At 39.0% G+C, this 19,284-nt stretch overlaps 1 protein-coding gene across 1 annotated transcript in view; it reads left to right on the top strand.

The window, feature by feature from the left end:
- The first annotated feature begins 7,809 nt into the window (after window positions 1–7,809).
- LOC146041472 (chemerin-like receptor 1) overlaps window positions 7,810–19,284 on the top strand; it is a 42,954-nt gene continuing 31,479 nt past the window's right edge. Inside the window, 2 exon segments of the mRNA XM_083161447.1 lie at window positions 7,810–8,718; window positions 14,567–14,571. Coding sequence (XP_083017573.1) covers window positions 7,810–8,718; window positions 14,567–14,571 — 914 coding nt within the window.

Here is a 19,284-nt window from a genome sequence, read left to right on the forward strand (position 1 = left end):
ATGCTGCGCCGCTGCCTGTCAGTCTGTCTCAGATAGCACTGAGGGTGTGCTCCTGACGTGGCTGAGTGTTTGCCGCTATTAGAGTCACAAAATATATAATGGTACAGGTTCCGGGTAGCTTTTAGAATATGCTCCCGGCGTAACTGCACATATGTACCGCTATCGGCTTATGTGACAGGCTGCCTATTAGCACAAGTCCCGGGGAGCATTAAGAGTATGCTCCCGGCGTGATTGTACATTCATGCCGCTGTCGGCTTTTGTGACAGACTGCCTACTAGCACAGGTCCCGGGTAGTGTGTGTTCGTGCCGCTGTCAGCTTCAATGTCAGGCTAAGTGCCTATACAGACTGTGTTAACAGAATAACTATATGCTCATACAAATAAACCCTAAGTGGAACAGCTATACTGGCTGACTACACAAACATATCATTCTAATCTGACTACCAACGACCGTTTCACTATCGCTTCCTCAAGGTATCAACCAGACTGTTCTCCTGGACGGGTTTAAATCCCCCGCCTTCATTTCTCATTGGATGAGTGTCACTGTTCATTTTCTTGTGGATACTCCCCCTCTCTATCCATTATATGTAAAAGGAGTTCCTGATACATTTTTACTGATATCTTGTCAGTTTTTGTCTAAATCTGACATCATAATAACTTTTCACTAAGATGTCATAAGTTTCATTGCATCTGGATTATTCATTATGAAAAGTGGCATTTTTTTATATATTGTTTTTTATTTTTTAATTTTTTAATTTTTTAATTGTTATTTTTTGTTTATTTTAATTATTTTCAATTTATCCACGACTGTTAATATCTAAGGATACATGTACTATATACGTATCATGCCTTCCTACGAATTAAACTGGTATTTGTCATAATATTTTTATAGTCTGTTACATTCCATTATCTGACCTTATTGGGTGTCAAAATATGGGGGACTCTTGCTATTATCATTGAGTCTTCTTTCTTGTTGATTATATCCATGTATTATTTGCATGTATTATTCATTATCATTTTATCTTATTTATTTTATTATTCATGCACAGCCTACTTGTAAATTGTGTTTTTATATCAAAAGACACAACGTCATTCATGTTAATAATAATTGGATACATTGAGTGGTAAATTATTTGAAAAGATTTATTTAAGACAATTCTTATGTGAAAAAGGAAAGAAAAAAATGGATTAATGAGATGTGGTTTTGTGTGTCTTCTAGGGATAAATAATATTAATAAAATTAAATAAAATAAATTATTATTGTTAAATATACATCTATTGGTGAGAGAAAAACGTGATAATAAAAAACAAACCGTAAACATAAGTGAAAATAGACCGTGACAATTTAGAAAAGATGTGATTATTGTTACTTGATATATGCGGTGAAATATGTGATTATATCACGATAGACGTTGTGCACAATTACTTATGTGTACATGAGTTTTTCTTTTTATTATTGCAAATTTTTAATACTTTTTTAGGATTTATATACGTCTTCTATATCTCTTATACAATATTATTGACAAATGTACAGTATAATATTTCTCCATTTATTCGTTTATTAGATATTAAATCTAATTTACTATAGATATCCAGTGGTGCAGGATTACATCTTACTGATCCCTATTCATATAGCCCTAAAACCCTCAATACTATATATATCGGGGATATTGCTATTTATAAGGGCAATTGATTAAAGGGAGAGGGAAGAAAGAGGGGGAAGTTTTAGGATGGGAGAAAGAACCCAGTTTGAATGGGCTACAATTGAAAACATGGAGGGTACAAAGGAAGGTTTTATAATTCAGGTAATGTGGGACGGGTTAGTGTAAAGAATTTTTGATTTTTTTTTGAATTTTTTGATGTCCTTCATAAGTCCCCCAAAGGGGTTAACAGGTGTACTTCTCCATTTTTCTTGTCTGTTCGTAAGATCTTGATTAAGGCTGAACAGTGACATTTTTGTTGATTGACTAGGTTGATTTAGATTCAATAGTATTATTTGTAAATGTATTTTTCAAGGGTATATTACCCTATTTTAATTTGAACAGCACTGTGCTCGGAATAAGAATCTGGTAGAACACCAGTTTTAACTTGGAAGACACAAAAGAAGGAATTCCCGCACCAGTATCTTTTGTTTGGATTCTTCTCCCCCAGTTGTTTTCAAAAAACTTAGTGGAGATCCAATCTTCCACTAAACTTGTCCGGGGGGTGCTACCCACTACTTAAAGTTAAACCTATACACTGGCTTGAGGTACATTGGCATGACAAGTAGACAGCTGAGAATAAGGGTGATGGAACACATCAGAAATATCAAAAATGCAGGGCGTGACCGGGAGAATTTCAAACAACTTACCAGTGTGGCGAGACACTTTTTGAAACACCATGGCGGGAGACCAGATAAACTACAAGCATTCGGAATAGAAAAACTTAACCTTGGAATAAGAGGGGGAGATGTCATGAAGGAACTCCTTAAAAAAGAATCCAAGTGGATCTTCCGAATGAATAGTGTAGAACCATGGGGCATGAATGAGACCAACCAGTTCACCTGCTTTCTTTGATTCCGGAATATGAGAACGAATCCAGGCCCTGCAACCTTCCCTTTGTCCTTCTTTTCCATCATCAAAAAATTCAAAAAAAATTCAAAAATTCTTTACACTAACCCGTCCCACATTACCTGAATTATAAAACCTTCCTTTGTACCCTCCATGTTTTCAATTGTAGCCCATTCAAACTGGGTTCTTTCTCCCATCCTAAAACTTCCCCCTCTTTCTTCCCTCTCCCTTTAATCAATTGCCCTTATAAATAGCAATATCCCCGATATATATAGTATTGAGGGTTTTAGGGCTATATGAATAGGGATCAGTAAGATGTAATCCTGCACCACTGGATATCTATAGTAAATTAGATTTAATATCTAATAAACGAATAAATGGAGAAATATTATACTGTACATTTGTCAATAATATTGTATAAGAGATATAGAAGACGTATATAAATCCTAAAAAAGTATTAAAAATTTGCAATAATAAAAAGAAAAACTCATGTACACATAAGTAATTGTGCACAACTTCTATCGTGATATAATCACATATTTCACCGCATATATCAAGTAACAATAATCACATCTTTTCTAAATTGTCACGGTCTATTTTCACTTATGTTTACGGTTTGTTTTTTATTATCACGTTTTTCTCTCACCAATAGATGTATATTTAACAATAATAATTTATTTTATTTAATTTTATTAATATTATTTATCCCTAGAAGACACACAAAACCACATCTCATTAATCCATTTTTTCTTTCCTTTTTCACATAAGAATTGTCTTAAATAAATCTTTTCAAATAATTTACCACTCAATGTATCCAATTATTATTAACATGAATGACGTTGTGTCTTTTGATATAAAAACACAATTTACAAGTAGGCTGTGCATGAATAATAAAATAAATAAGATACAATGATAATGAATAATACATGCAAATAATACATGGATATAATCAACAAGAAAGAAGACTCAATGATAATAGCAAGAGTCCCCCATATTTTGACACCCAATAAGGTCAGATAATGGAATGTAACAGACTATAAAAATATTATGACAAATACCAGTTTAATTCGTAGGAAGGCATGATACGTATATAGTACATGTATCCTTAGATATTAACAGTCATGGATAAATTGAAAATAATTAAAATAAACAAAAAATAACAATTAAAAAATTAAAAAATTAAAAAATAAAAAACAATATATAAAAAAATGCCACTTTTCATAATGAATAATCCAGATGCAATGAAACTTATGACATCTTAGTGAAAAGTTATTATGATGTCAGATTTAGACAAAAACTGACAAGATATCAGTAAAAATGTATCAGGAACTCCTTTTACATATAATGGATAGAGAGGGGGAGTATCCACAAGAAAATGAACAGTGACACTCATCCAATGAGAAATGAAGGCGGGGGATTTAAACCCGTCCAGGAGAACAGTCTGGTTGATACCTTGAGGAAGCGATAGTGAAACGGTCGTTGGTAGTCAGATTAGAATGATATGTTTGTGTAGTCAGCCAGTATAGCTGTTCCACTTAGGGTTTATTTGTATGAGCATATAGTTATTCTGTTAACACAGTCTGTATAGGCACTTAGCCTGACATTGAAGCTGACAGCGGCACGAACACACAGCAACGCCGGGAGCACAGTTACTGTGCTACCCGGGACCTGTGCTAGTAGGCAGTCTGTCACAAAAGCCGACAGCGGCATGAATGTACAATCACGCCGGGAGCATACTCTTAATGCTACCCGGGACTTGTGCTAATAGGCAGCCTGTCACATAAGCCGATAGCGGTACATATGTGCAGTTACGCCGGGAGCATATTCTAAAAGCTACCCGGAACCTGTACCATTATATATTTTGTGACTCTAATAGCGGCAAACACTCAGCCACGTCAGGAGCACACCCTCAGTGCTATCTGAGACAGACTGACAGGCAGCGGCGCAGCATACTTTGTGCGACCGCATAAACAGGGAAACAGACTGATATTGCCGGGAGCATACATATTGTGCTACCCGCAACTAAACAGACAGGCGGATGCGACCGCTTATTACTGTATAACACTTGTAATTGATACTCCTTCACTGGGAACCAGCGCTTAGCGCTCCCTACCTTGGCACATTTAACTGTCATAACCCCTATAATGTTGGGGTGAATAAAGGGAATTATGTGCACGAACACACAGAGAATAATACCCTAATGTGAATACAAGTGTCTAAAAGAAAAAAATAAAACAGTAATTACTGCTCAATTTATGTGAAAAATTCTTTTGTATGTACACAAAAAAAGACATTAAATGCTGTATGTCCAACTGAGGCACGTTTAATTACAACTGAGTATATGTGAAACATTTAATTTAACATATCTGTCACGGCACTTCCCGGCGGTAAACCGCTTAGTACCGGGATTGAGGAGAGGTGGGGAATAATATTATAAGGGGTGTTAACATAAATCACCCTAGGACCAAGAAGTACTATCTTATTATCAGTCCGTTTATGATTGTCACACACCTATACAACCATTCTTAACCCAGCGAGGACATCACTTAATTTTTGGGTAACAGAGATCCTATTGATATAAATGGGTTATATTATATTAATTTGACTCCATCTCAAGGAGAGGTGTGACAATAAAACTATATGGTCCAACTGCACCCGGTCTGGCGGTAAGTCCGCTTAAATACAGAAACAGGGACATGCAGAATAAAGAATAAAATATTGAAGGGACATATCCTTGACAATTTGATCTGTAAAGGTCCTTTCCATCCCCACGCACCTCTATAGTGCGGACGTGTATAAAATCACTACACAGCTGGGAGAAAAAATCAGAAAAATCACATATTACCGAGCAGCAGAGAACATTGCTCATATGAGGAAAAATTAACACTGCCATATGATACAGTGCTCTCTCATTGAATATATAATTTAATAAACCCTGGTGGCAACATTACTGTTTGCTCAGCAGCAACATAATAACAGCAGCAAGCAGAAATTTATTATAAAGGCAATTTAAGCCAAGAAATATATAAATAACTGACACACATACGTTCATTCTTTTCTTCTCATTTTAATTCTTTCACATTTTTTCAATTCTTATCACATTGTTCTATCTTTTAAATATTTCACTCTGAGACAAGGTCATGCGGTCTCCATCTGATTAAGAGACTTTTTATAGGAACTATTAAAAGTTATATTTTATAATAAATATTTTGATTCTCAGTGCACCCTACAAGATACTTCTTTTTCTGTGGGTGTATAGGTTTAACTTTAAGTAGTGGGTAGCACCCCCCGGACAAGTTTAGTGGAAGATTGGATCTCCACTAAGTTTTTTGAAAACAACTGGGGGAGAAGAATCCAAACAAAAGATACTGGTGCGGGAATTCCTTCTTTTGTGTCTTCCAGGTATAAATACCGGCCTGAGCTCAGTTGCTCTCTACCCCTTGAAGAAGTCACATAGACGAAACGCGTCGGGTATCTGACCTCCTACCTTCTCAAAAAGATAAGCGTTCTTTATTGAATTTGCTGCTATTACTTCTATTTTTTATCCATTGTATTTTGTACTTTTTATATCCCATTCCCCCTTTTTATATATAAAATTTTCTATATATATATATCTTTTTGTTTTATATATGCTTTTATGTATCCCTGACTCCCGAATATTTTAAGTCTGATTTTGTAGCAGTCCGCCCCCTTCTGGTCGTTTTTATATATTTGTCTTATATTGTCATAATAAAATTTTTTATATTTGATATTTTTATATACTATTTATTACAACAATTAGTCGCCAAAGTCTTATTTATTCCCTGCATATATATATATATATATATATATATATATATATATATATGTGTGTCACCTTTCATTTATTAGAGTTAAGTGGATGAATAAACATGCAGCGGCACTCAGAGGTAACTTGAAAAAACTTAAATACAGCAATTATTAGAAAATGCTGGGTCACAGACGTTTCGGGGCTATGATACCCCTTTTTACCTTGAAAAAAGGGTATCATAGCCCCGAAACGTCGGTGACCCAGCATTTTCTATTTAATGCCATATTGAAGTTTTTTACAAGTTACCTCTGAGTGCATGTTTATTCATCCACTTAAATCTGCATATTATTCCGTAAGGTAACGGGGCATAAGGAAATAAGGAGAGTGCCAGGCCGTTGGCTAACTATATATATAGATGTATAGATAGATAGATAGATAGATAGATAGATAGATAGATAGATAGATAGATAAATAGTCACACATAGCAGAGGAAATTTAATAGGACAAGAGATTCAGAAAGTGAAAGAGTTAGTAAAAAATCTCTTTTTTTATAGCTGCAATCATTTACACTTCGCAATCAAATTGGTTTTGCACTGTAAATGATTGCCGCTTTAAAAAAAAAACCTGGAGATTTCTTACCAAATCTCTTACTTTCTGAATCTCTCATCCTATTACATTACCCCCAGTGTGTACTGTTTAAATATATGGGACGTTTAGATTTAATAGATTAATTCTTGACACCTTACTCTCTGTCCACATCCACCCACCTCTGCTCTTCCCACTACCACCAGCTGCTGAGCCATGGAACCAATGAAATTAATCCATTCCTACTTCCCCCCATCAATCCACCATAAACATTATTGCATCCATTACTTACGCTGGTGTTGAGTACTATACTTCACTTTTATGTCTCATCCTTCTCACTTGAAGTGTGCAGTGGGAGCCATTAGGGAATAAGGTATTGTCCATGAACAGAAAACATTTATTTTTATTTCAAATGATTGTATTATAAAAGGAGTGTAACGTGAATATAAAGGTACTTCCTCATCTTTGCGGCCACCGCTTACGCTATGGATTTTATGTAGTGCTGCTCCCCACACTTTTGGCTTGGTGGCTACCTTTGCTCACTGTTACTTTACTAAATGTAATAGATGGTGGCGTGGACACCTGAAGGTGGCATGGACCCAGGGTGGTGGTCTACACTCTTCTGGATTTATAATTTCATCTCATGTCCATAGGTACATTTTATTAAATATAGTAAACATCTTTTACCTAAAGAAAAAAAATGTCTCTAGACCAGATTTGTAACGGTTTGGTTTTATTTGTATCGGTTAAGTAGAGAGTAATGTATCTGGCGTAGCGGTGGCCACAAAGATGAGGAATTACCAATATAAATTATATAAAATTGTATTGATGAGATTGTTTTGTCAATACTGTAAGTATTAAATATTTTTTTTTTTATTTGAAACTTTGTAGTAGAACATTTGACAACATGGAAGACACTTCAGCTGCATTTGACATCACAAGTAACGTAACAGATTACAGCCCCCAGAATGGAAATGAAGACTATACACTGTTTTTTTACATTTTAGTAATCAGTATTTCAATTATTTATAATGTAATCTTGATACTGGGAATTATCGGGAATGGATTGGTCATCTGGATTGCTGGTTTCAAGATGAAGAAGACAGTTAATACTATCTGTTTTCTCAACCTAGCTGTTGCTGACTTTACTTTAAATGCCATCATCCCTCTGCAAATTTTGGTGGAGTTGTTCGAAAGACGGATTCTCTTCAGTGTAATTATTTGCAAGGCTGTATCAACTGTATTGTACCTCAACATGTTTCTCAGCACCTCTTTCCTAATGATCATCAGTGTTGACCGATGTACATCAGTCCTGTGTCCTGTGTGGTCACAAAACCACCGAACTCACAGATTATCTTCAATGATCTCCGCAGTTATCTGGGCATCCTGCTTTTTACTTAGTTCCCCATATCTTGTTTTCATGGACATTACTGATCACCCAATTAACAATATTTCATACTGCATTCCCATATATGGTGAAGACCATCATAAGTCACAGATGAGGAGCAAAGCTATGCAAATTACTAGATTTGTCTTCATGTTCCTGATCCCATTTTCGATAATAATGATTTGTTATAGCCTTGTCACATGTAGACTGAGAAGAAGTAGGAATCTTTCTGGATCTGGTCGACCCTTTAAAGTCATCATTACCGTTGTAATTTGTTTCTTCTGCTTTTGGTTCCCAATCCATTTATTGTCCTTATTAGAGTATATGAATACTGAAATCGATGAAAATATAATGTTTATCATGGATAGCATTGCTGCTTGCTTATGTATCCTTAACAGCTGTGTAAATCCCATCATCTATGTATTTGTCGTGAGGGATGCAACAAAACCCTCAATTCTTTTCAAGCCTCACGATCACAGTTTGATTTAAAATTATAACACAAAATTTATTTGTAAAACATTATACAAATCGTTCCAGAAGAGAATCAAATCTATTCTTATGTATTATGGCTTCACAAAAAGAATTTATGATATCACCTGCAATAATAAATCTATATAATAAGTTGAAGAGTCTGTGTGTGTGTGTGTGTGTGTGTCCGTCGCATTGCGGACACACCGTGGCACTCAGAGACACCAAATTTGGCAACAAGATACCTCTTGACCCGGTGGTGTGCAGCCCGAAGCCGTTTTTGGGAAATTTCACTTAGAATTTTAAAAAACACCAAGTTTTAATTTTCCTTCATTGATGATCTGGGGAAAAGATTGACGATCTGGGAAACCGTGGACGAAGGAACAACTCCACACCTGATTTCATTGCTGTCATTCAGTATGAATGACACATTCTAACATTATGGTGAAGGCTTTAAACAATTAGGAAATAATTGAGGATATACATAGACCACACAAAACACACACACGTACACATTGTACACGCACACACACACACACACACACACACACACAGTACACCACATACGCACACATAGCACACAGCACACAACACACACATTTATACGTAGAGCACCTCACACACTTAAGCTGTGAACACACGGGGGAGATTGTTGCTGAAATCGCTGGAAACACACCGCATGCAGTACAATACAAATCCATACACACTACAACACACACCCAAGAACAGTACAACAAACACACAACTCCTGGCTTCAAACAATTCTATGGAGACGGACCACGATAAAATGGCCGCCCCATAAAGCAGACAGTTCTCTGAAACTGTTTGCGGTATGGGGACAGCCATTTTATCGTGGTCCGTCTGCATAGAATTATTAATTGAAGCCAGGAGGGGAGCCGGGACGCGCAGACAGGTAAGCCTGCAGCGATGGGGGGTTGGGGGGTGGCACCGGCGGCCGGGGTGGGGAGGGGTGCGCCCCCCCATTAACGGCGGGGGTGGGGAGGCCGGCGGGGAGGGGGGGCGCCCCCCCATTAATGGCGGGGGGGCGCCCCAAACTAAGCTACGCCACTGAGAACACACACACTTAAACATTGCCAGGATATGCACAGATACACACACACATATACGTAGCGCACCTCACAAACTTACACATTCGGCAGATATACACACAACACACACACATAACACACAACTCACAGTACAACACACACAAACATTCACTACAACACACACCCAAAAACAGTACAATACACAGAACACACACTTAAACATTGCACAGATACACACACATAACAAACCTCTAACAGCACAACACACACCCACATTCACCACACACACCCAAAAAACAGTACAACACACACAAAACACACATTTAAACTTTGCACAGATACACAAAGACACAACACACACATACTGTATATACATAGCACACCTCACACACTTACGCATTGGACAGATACATACACTATAACACACAAAACCACATACATTACAACACACACACAAACAGTACAACACACACAAACACACAGAACACATAAAAAAAATAATTTGCCGTTTATTTAACAGTCTGTACCGGCATATAAAAACTGTACCTAATGTACCATTTCTACTTTGTTCCCCATATCTGTCTCTCCAGTCCTCCAGTTGCACTGAGAAATCTTTGTCCTGGCCAATGCACCCATTGATCAATACAAAGTGGGTACACTGCACTCACCCTGTTAGTCAGTTGGATATCAGGCACTGCTCTGCCTTAAGGGTTTCCCAGACTCTTTTGGTTCATAGATAATGTTTGGTCGATGGGCATGAGCGCTGCATGCGTTTGTTTGAATGTTATGGGTGTAAGAAGTTGAAGAATAAGACTAAGATGAAGATTTGTCATGTTATAGTGTACAATTTACTCAATAAATCGTGAAAAAAATATGTGTACATAGTACAATCAAGAAAAGAAAGTAGGATTAAAAAATAAATTATGATTCAAACTGATAATTGTTTGGATGGCGGTGGGTTGCGAAACAAATCTATAGGTGGAGGGGGTATGGATATTGTGGGCATAATTGGTGTTTGGTACACCTACAGGGGGTACCCAGATAATGAGAAATTTTCACTACAGTGTCACCGTAGGGGGATTTCCAATTGGGGTTCAGGTGGTCTTTTAGGGACCCCTTTACAATTCCGTTGGTCTCTTCTCCTGGAGCCTATGGTCTCCCTCAGTGATTGACTATCATTAAGGGAGACCGTAAGCTCAAGGAGAAGAGACCTACAGGATTGTAAAGGGTCCCTAAAAGACCACCTGGACCCCAATTGGGAATCCCCCTATGGTGACAATGTGATTGTAACACTGTAGTAAAAATCCCATCAATCACCTACCCATGTAGGTGTAACAAACACCAATTATGCCCACAATATCCATACCCACCTATAGATTTGTTTCACAACCCACCCCATCCAAACAATTATCAGTTTGAAACAGAACTTATTTTTTCATCCTACTTTCATTTCTTGATTGTACTTCTATGTACACTTAAATTTTTTCCACGATTTATTGAGTAAATTGTACACTTTGTAACATGGCAATTCTTTTTCTCAGTCTTATTCAACTTCTTACACTCAAACCTAGTCAATGCACCCATTGATGATTGTGATGGCTGGATCAGTGGATTGGCTCGGCGGGTGTAGGGAAGAATTTGGCCCATTGCACCCATTCCCAGTGGGGCATTACAGTGGTGCGGGTAGCGTGCGTCGCGTCATGACATCATGTGGCCAGGCCCGTGGACCTGCTCCCACACTCAGGGGCTGCCCCACTGTTTGGTAGAGATGCCCGGTGCATGTGCTTTACAGATCCCCAGACCTCAGAGACTGCTGCAGGTTCGGTGAGGGGAGTGGCAGTGGCAGGGAGCAGTGAATTTTTAATTAATTATGGCGGGGTAAGTAACGCCCACCCCGGTCCCTTCGCACTCAGCGCCTGTAATTACACACCCTAGAAACTGTACAATTTGAAAGTATAGAAATGGAGGTGTGGCCACGTCCCTTTCTGATTTTTTACCGATTTCTGACCCTCAGATGTTGGAGGATACAGTAGGTGCTAAATCTCAGGAGTGGATGTGGAATTCATCAACACATACAAGTTATCAACTCAGGAGCGTTGCGTTTCAAACAACAACACCACACCTGATTTCATTGCCGTCATTGAGTATCAATGCAAACACATTCTAACATTATGGTGGAATCTATAACACATTACAATCTTAGGTCTTTGGCACAGCATATTGTAAGATGACATTTTTCAGCAATTTTGGAAATAAAGAAACCCCAAGGGTTTCCCGGGCAACGCCGGGCGGGTCAGATAGTAATAAATACCTAGGGAGTTATCCTGTTTAATATACATTTATAGTGGGGTGGTGGACGTCTATTCACTATGGTACCATCCATTCACTGTATTTATAAGGATTTACCCTTTAAATACAATGTTTGGGCAATGAGGGGATCAATATATTTAATGTGAAGTAAATAATTCTATCAATTAAAAAAATAGGTTACAATATACAATACAGTAGACTGCATTAAAACACTTTTCTTGCTCCCAAGACCCGGATTGACGCTTCATTGCTGCATTACCTGTGGGGATTTCCTTCTTCCATGGCGGGAACCCTGGCAAGTAGAAAAGAAAGTAAGTGGAGTGCCGGACATCAGTACAAAAAAAACAAAACATATGGTACTTGTGTATTATCACGGCGCCCACGATATTAAGTCGCACGAAATATAATCGCATTGCATGCCATACACCCGATGCACACCGATGCGATGCAATTTTAAATTGTATAAGCCCCCTGTACGATTTTAAATTGTATAAACACTCTAATGGGGGCTTACATTGTTAAATGCACCCCCACGCCACCCCCACTATGAACGCCAACCTGAAGCGTGGCGAGCGCAGCGAGCCCGCGAGAGGCGGCGGTACGCATCCTCCGAACTTTTCATACCCCCACTATCCACGTTGTTGATCTTATACAGCTTGACGAGCGCAGAAAGCCACTGAGCCCGAAGCGTGGCGAGCGGACGCGTATTACTTTACATGTATTCCGCGTCCCCTCGCGGGGCTCATATGCCTTATGGTCTGCGATGCGCTGGGCGCCGTGCTAGTACACAAGTACCAAACATATATAAACACAGGAGAGGGTTGGATGCAGCACTTCATGTACAATAATGTAATAAATTATACAATGGAAAAATATCATACATCAGTTAGTCTTCTTGTTTAATATCCTACAGTATAGTTAGTATACAGAACATTTTATTTACATATGACTATTAGTACAGGTTGAATATCCCTTATCCAAATTATTCTGAAAACCTTACATTCCAGAAAGTGAATAAACGTTTTTCATTGCTAACAGCACTTCTGGGGACATCTGTAACTGGAACTAAATATGTGCAATAAAATTATTGCTTGACATTCAAATTCAGTGGCTGATATAGGAAACAAAATTTGTTTCATGTTTTGAAAACTTTTTTTATGCACAAAAAAAATATATATATTTGTGTGTATTTCATGTGTTTAATGTGTTTGTACAACATAAATGTAAGAAACCTCAATCATTAAAATATAAAAATATTATGAAATATGGAATAATCCGTTTTCCAAAATGATTTGGGTCCCAAGCATTTTGGATAAGGGACACAGAAGACATACAGAAGCCATACAGAAGCTATACAGTTAGAAAGCAAGGATTGCAAGTAATCCCCCCCCCCCCCCCCCGCCCCCAAGAGAGGAGGTGATCGACAGAAATGACTGCTGCAACGTGAACACCATTGCACCTGCTGGACGAATATCTATCGTTAAACTTTTTCCTATAAGGTTGCGCTCCATTTATTGTGTCACCATCTTTCTTGTTTAACATGTTCGTGTTTGCAACATATTTTCATAACATCTTTCATCATGTTTACCCTCTTATTCGTGGTATTGTGGTATTCACTCCTTTTAGGATTTATTGCATATTGACATATTGGACAGCCCATGTCCTTTGATGTCTATTACTATGTACACCATGAATTTATATATTACTGAGCTACTGTATGTATGCTACCATTTCTACCTTCATCCTGTGTTCTAATGTGTTTTCTAATTCACTTGTTTCTGTGTATACAGATCTCTATGGCAACCCGCTCCAGCGGATGCTGAGCGCATCGCTGATGCTGTCACCCCTGGTCACCTGGGCTGGAACACCGGAGATCGCGGAGGGTGTTTGATGTGGGGAGCTTACTTAGGTAAGTGCTTTGTTGAATGTAGTGTACTCTGATGAAGGAATTAAATTTCCGAAACTGTTAGCACACTTAGCTGTTTGTGGTGTCAGCTTCTTACTATTTATTCGAAAATTTTCTCTTGTGGAGTGCCACCAGCACCGTACCTCTGTCTATATATATATATATCACGGACAATGAAGAAAACAGACTCAGCTTAGTAGCTTTATGTTTCAATTTGTGATTAGAATTTTCATCAGAAGCAAGTGATATATGAGACAAACAGGGTATAAATACCTTATCCAGGGGAGTGCACAGCTATCTGCTCCGTGCTTCCTCCGGCATCCACGTGCGCAGTCCGGTGCCCCTTAGTGACATCACCGGCGTCTGCTGGTTGCTAGGAGACGGCAGGGTCCCAGCATCCACAGTCATCAGATCCACAGACAAAATTGTTATATGAAGTAGCATTTTTATTTGGAGAATTCTCAATTGTACTAATCAGAGATGTTGTAAATGCTCTAATAGTGGAACTGTTAGAAGGATGGTCAAAGAGTACCCGAGATTTAAGGGGAGGTCTTAAGGTGTCTGGAATTTGTGGCAACATGTTATCTTGATTGCCAAAATGATCCTTAAGTAATTTGTGATTAAATCTGCTGAGGTCCACCCTGCTGGGAAAGGGATTATATTATGATGATGTGTTTGTTATCCGGAGGTGAACATCAAATTCACGTACAGTCATAACTCCAGTGAAATACCATTTTTGAATAGTTAGTATAAAACTCTCTGATGGTATTATCAAAACCTCAGTGTTTACAAAACCCACTAATGGCAACTCGTTATTATTATCATCCAGTTCCCAACCTGAGCCCTTGAAGAAATCATTGCCATTTTCCCAATTTTGCAGAGTACGCAGGATATGTAGCGATCTCGAAGATGAGGCAATTCAAATCAAGATAATGGCGGATAAATTCTTGGAACGTGGATATACTACACAGACAATACAAAATGCCATCAGAAGGGTCATGGACATTCCAAAAGTAGAGTTCCGTATTGCCAAACCAAGAAAATCCCTGAAAAAGAAAATAGTTTTCGATCATGAATTTTTGGCCACTAATAGAAAAATTATGGGAATGGCTAAAAGATTGTAGGCAGTAATTAATTCAGACCCAGAACTGCCCCTCCTCAAGGACACCACACTAATCCCATCCTATCGCAAAAATTGGAGCATTAGGGACTGTGTGATGAAAACCACCCCTACTAAAATAAAGAAGGAACAATTGTCCCATTTCCTCATGAAAAAAATGGGTAATTACCATTGTTTAGGGTGTGCTACCTGTAACTTTTAGAAACAAGAGATACTTTCTCATACCCCCGGTCTGGCAAAATCTACAAGACAAGATAAAAGAAGCAAAGCTTCTCTCTACAGCATAACACCATCTCAAGATGATGTTATGTGGCCCTCAGGTTAGATTAGAATGAAGAAAATGTTCTATTCCTGTCGTGCACTTGGCCCCTTCTACCATGACAACAGAAGATTCCGTTTCTGGTCTGAATGGAAAGTGGATCTGTCTGCCAATGGTATTGGCAGACAGATCCACTTTTCATTCAGACCAGAAACGGAATCTTCTGTTCTGCCTTCTACGTGCGTTTCCAAAGGACCATTAGATATTGTGGGCCCCTATCATTGGACCGGGCCCAACACTGAATTTACCTGGTTGACAGCCCCATCCACATTAACCTAAAAACTGAGTAAAACCCCAAGACCCTTAAAGATTGTGAACACACCGGGGCTACCTTGACCCTACAAAAGGGATAATTTGGATAATCATCCCTGTGAAGAGAAGACTATAACAGCCCTCACACAAGAAATTAGATGCCTGTATATACATTGAAATTTTCTTTAGACATCTGAAATCTACCCCAGTGAGGGAGGTCACTACAACCCTAGGATTTTTGGAGCAATACAAGCCGGTAGAAGCATTGCTAAAAATTACTACCGATTTTCGGAGTCTGCCCCACTGAGGAATATCATTATTGTCTACGCTAATCTGAGGAAATACATGCTAGCACAAGCGTTTTAATATCACAATGTACTAAACCCCTGATGAAGTCTTTTTCAAGACGAAACGCGTCGAGATGCTTGTATTTCCGAAAAGGATACCATTTCCAGATGTGAAAATTATCTAATAAAAAGCACACTGGTTTTTTAAAAATAATTGTACTGTTTTTGTATTTTGACAAACTATTGGTGGTGAAAAAGCGCTCTCTATACCTCCTTTCTTTCTATATATATATATGTATATATATATATATATATATATATATATATATATATATATATATATATATATATATATATATATATATATATATATATATATGGAAACTTGGGGGATAGGCACTCATTACTAGTATCCACAGAGATGGGTGCAGGAGCCTAAGATTAGTAATATGGAAACTTCCTATCCAGAAGATAAGTGAGGCAGCACTCCTTGTTCAAGATGCAAAAGTAAATCACATTTATTCCATTGATTCAAAGGTTATATGCTGCACTGGGGTGCAACTGATGGCAAAAGCAGCATAAAGACATGGGTTTGGAGTCTATTACAATTTCATAGTCACCAAATGATTGATATGGCAGTCTACGAGCCCGTTTCGGCTTATCCAGCCTTCATTCTGGGTCAGTCCAGGATGAAGGCTGGATAAGCCGAAACGGGCTCGTAGACTGCCATATCAATAATTTGGTGACTATGAAATTGTAATAGACTCCGAACCCATGTCTTTATGCTGCTTTTGCCATCAGTTGCACCCCAGTGCAGCATATAACCTTTGAATCAATGGAATAAATGTGATTTACTTTTGCATCTTGAACAAGGAGTGCTGCCTCACTTATCTTCTGGATAGGAAGTTTTTATATATATATATATATATATATATATATATATATATATATATATATATATATATATATATAGACGTCGGGTAGATAACCGGCACTCTCAGGACTAGTTAATGAAGGAGGCAGACACAGAGGTCTTAAGCAACGTTTCGGTTTATTACAACCGTTATCAAGCTCACAGAAACAATGATACAGTGCATACATATATAGACTTACCAACACCACAGTGCAGGGCGCCTGCACCCCTCCGTCAGCCCGGATCACATGACGTCACCCTCATGGGACGCGCACCAGCCGGTGCGTCCGGACCTCCTTTGGGGTTGCTAGGCGACCTGTAGTAAACAAAAAAAGTGTGCATGAGTGAACAAATGGTTAAAAAACCGGCATATCCCAAATACAACAATATGTCACATGTGTGACAAGAACCCAATGTGTAAATACACAATCCTGGGGTACGGACAGCTGGATACAAATAATGTCAATAAGGCAAGAACCCGAAGATGAAGCAGCAGCAAAAGCATAGCAAGGTATCATAAAATACACACTATGCGATGAGGAGATCGGGATCTAGGAAAGGATCCTACAATCACCATACACCCTGCAGACAAGGGGGGTGGCATTGTGGTACAAGACATTGACGCATACCGCAATGAACTTCTGCGGCAATTATCCAACGAGGATGTATATTTACCGCTGCCCAACAACCCCACGGCAGAATACAACCAAGAACTCCGGGAGGTCCTACAGCGGGCGACCACTGATAAAGTGATCACGGACAATATCGCCAAGGCCCTATTCCGTGAGCATCCCATTGCCCCTATATTGTATTCATTGCCCAAACTGCATAAGGATGCCCAGAATCCCCCTGGCCGCCCGATTATTGCGGCGCGTGACTCTATTTACTATGAGGTGGCTAAATTCTTGGATCACCACCTCCAACCTTCTATACAGGTACAGTCGACTTACATGAAGGACACTACGACACTCATTAACAAATTGATTGCGTTACCTGTATTGCCTGATAACTGCTTATTATGTACCCTTGATGTTGTCAGTCTCTACACCAACATCCCCTATAGGGAAGGTGTAGAGGCTGTCAAACTTCTCCTTGAAAACAACCCCATGTACGCGGGTCCCAATATTGAATTGTTCATAAAGCTTCTTACGTTAACTTTGACAAGGAATTACTTCCTTTTTGACAAAAAATTGTATCTGCAACGCAGGGGCTGCGCAATGGGATCTTGCGTAGCTCCTGCGTTCGCCAATGGTTATATGTTTCAGATGAAAAAAGAATTTTTCTTTAAAGATAAGGCCATCTCCGATAAGATTATTCTGTTTCTACGGTACATTGATGACCTCTTGCTGATTTGGTCGGGTACCGAGGAGGAACTCATCAGTCATATCACCCACATCAACAACCTTGATACCACCATCAAATTCACCCATGACATCAGTGATAGTTCCATACATTATCTCGATGTCCAAATCACATTATGTGATAATAAGGTCTCCACGAATCTGTATAAAAAGCCCACAGATCGAAATACTCTTTTACACTGTTTAAGCGCCCACCCAGAGGCCACCAAGAGGGGTCTCCCCTTCTCGCAATTCCTCAGGGCACGCAGAATCTGCGATGACCCTGGGGATGCTGAAGCTGAAATCAATGGGATGATTGACAAGTTCTTATGTAGGGGATACAGACTGCCAGATTTATTGATTGCCAAACAAAAAGCTCTGGATACCCCCAGAAAAGACACCTTGGCTGCCAAAGAGAGGAAAACTCTACATGACAGCATCCCCTTCGTCCAATCCTATAACAATTCTTCGCAAGCCATTACCAAAGCTGCTAAACAGCTATGGCCTATGGTAACCAATGACACAGACCTAAAAAGTTTTGCTCGCCACAAATTATTGCCCAGCTACAGTACAAGAGGAATCGCAACCTCAAGGACTACTTAGTCCATAATGATATTTCTAAATTCAATACCCCTGTCACACCGGGTTTCCTACACCGCAAACCGGGGTGCTATAAATGCATTAATTGCACCACCTGTGGCTTCCTTGAGACAGGTGATTCCTTTAAACACCCTCACTCCGGCGAAACCATCAAAATCAAACATGTGTTGACATGCATGTCGACACATGTTGTCTACACTATCAGATGCCCTTGCAGCCTGGTATACGTAGGCAAAACTACATGCCAGTTTAAAACCAGAATGGCTGGTCACAGATCAAGCATCAGAGCCTCCCTTGAGGGAAGAATACCCCTCCAATGAACAACCCGTTCCCCGACACTTTAGGGAACACAAACATAGCTTAGCCACCCTGAGGTACAAGATCATCGATCACATACCTCCCAGTCTAAGAGGTGGAGATCGAAATCTTCT

This window comes from Crinia signifera, chromosome 19 (genome assembly GCF_055691185.1).
Source record: "Crinia signifera chromosome 19, ASM5569118v1, whole genome shotgun sequence".
Classification (NCBI taxonomy): domain Eukaryota; kingdom Metazoa; phylum Chordata; class Amphibia; order Anura; family Myobatrachidae; genus Crinia; species Crinia signifera.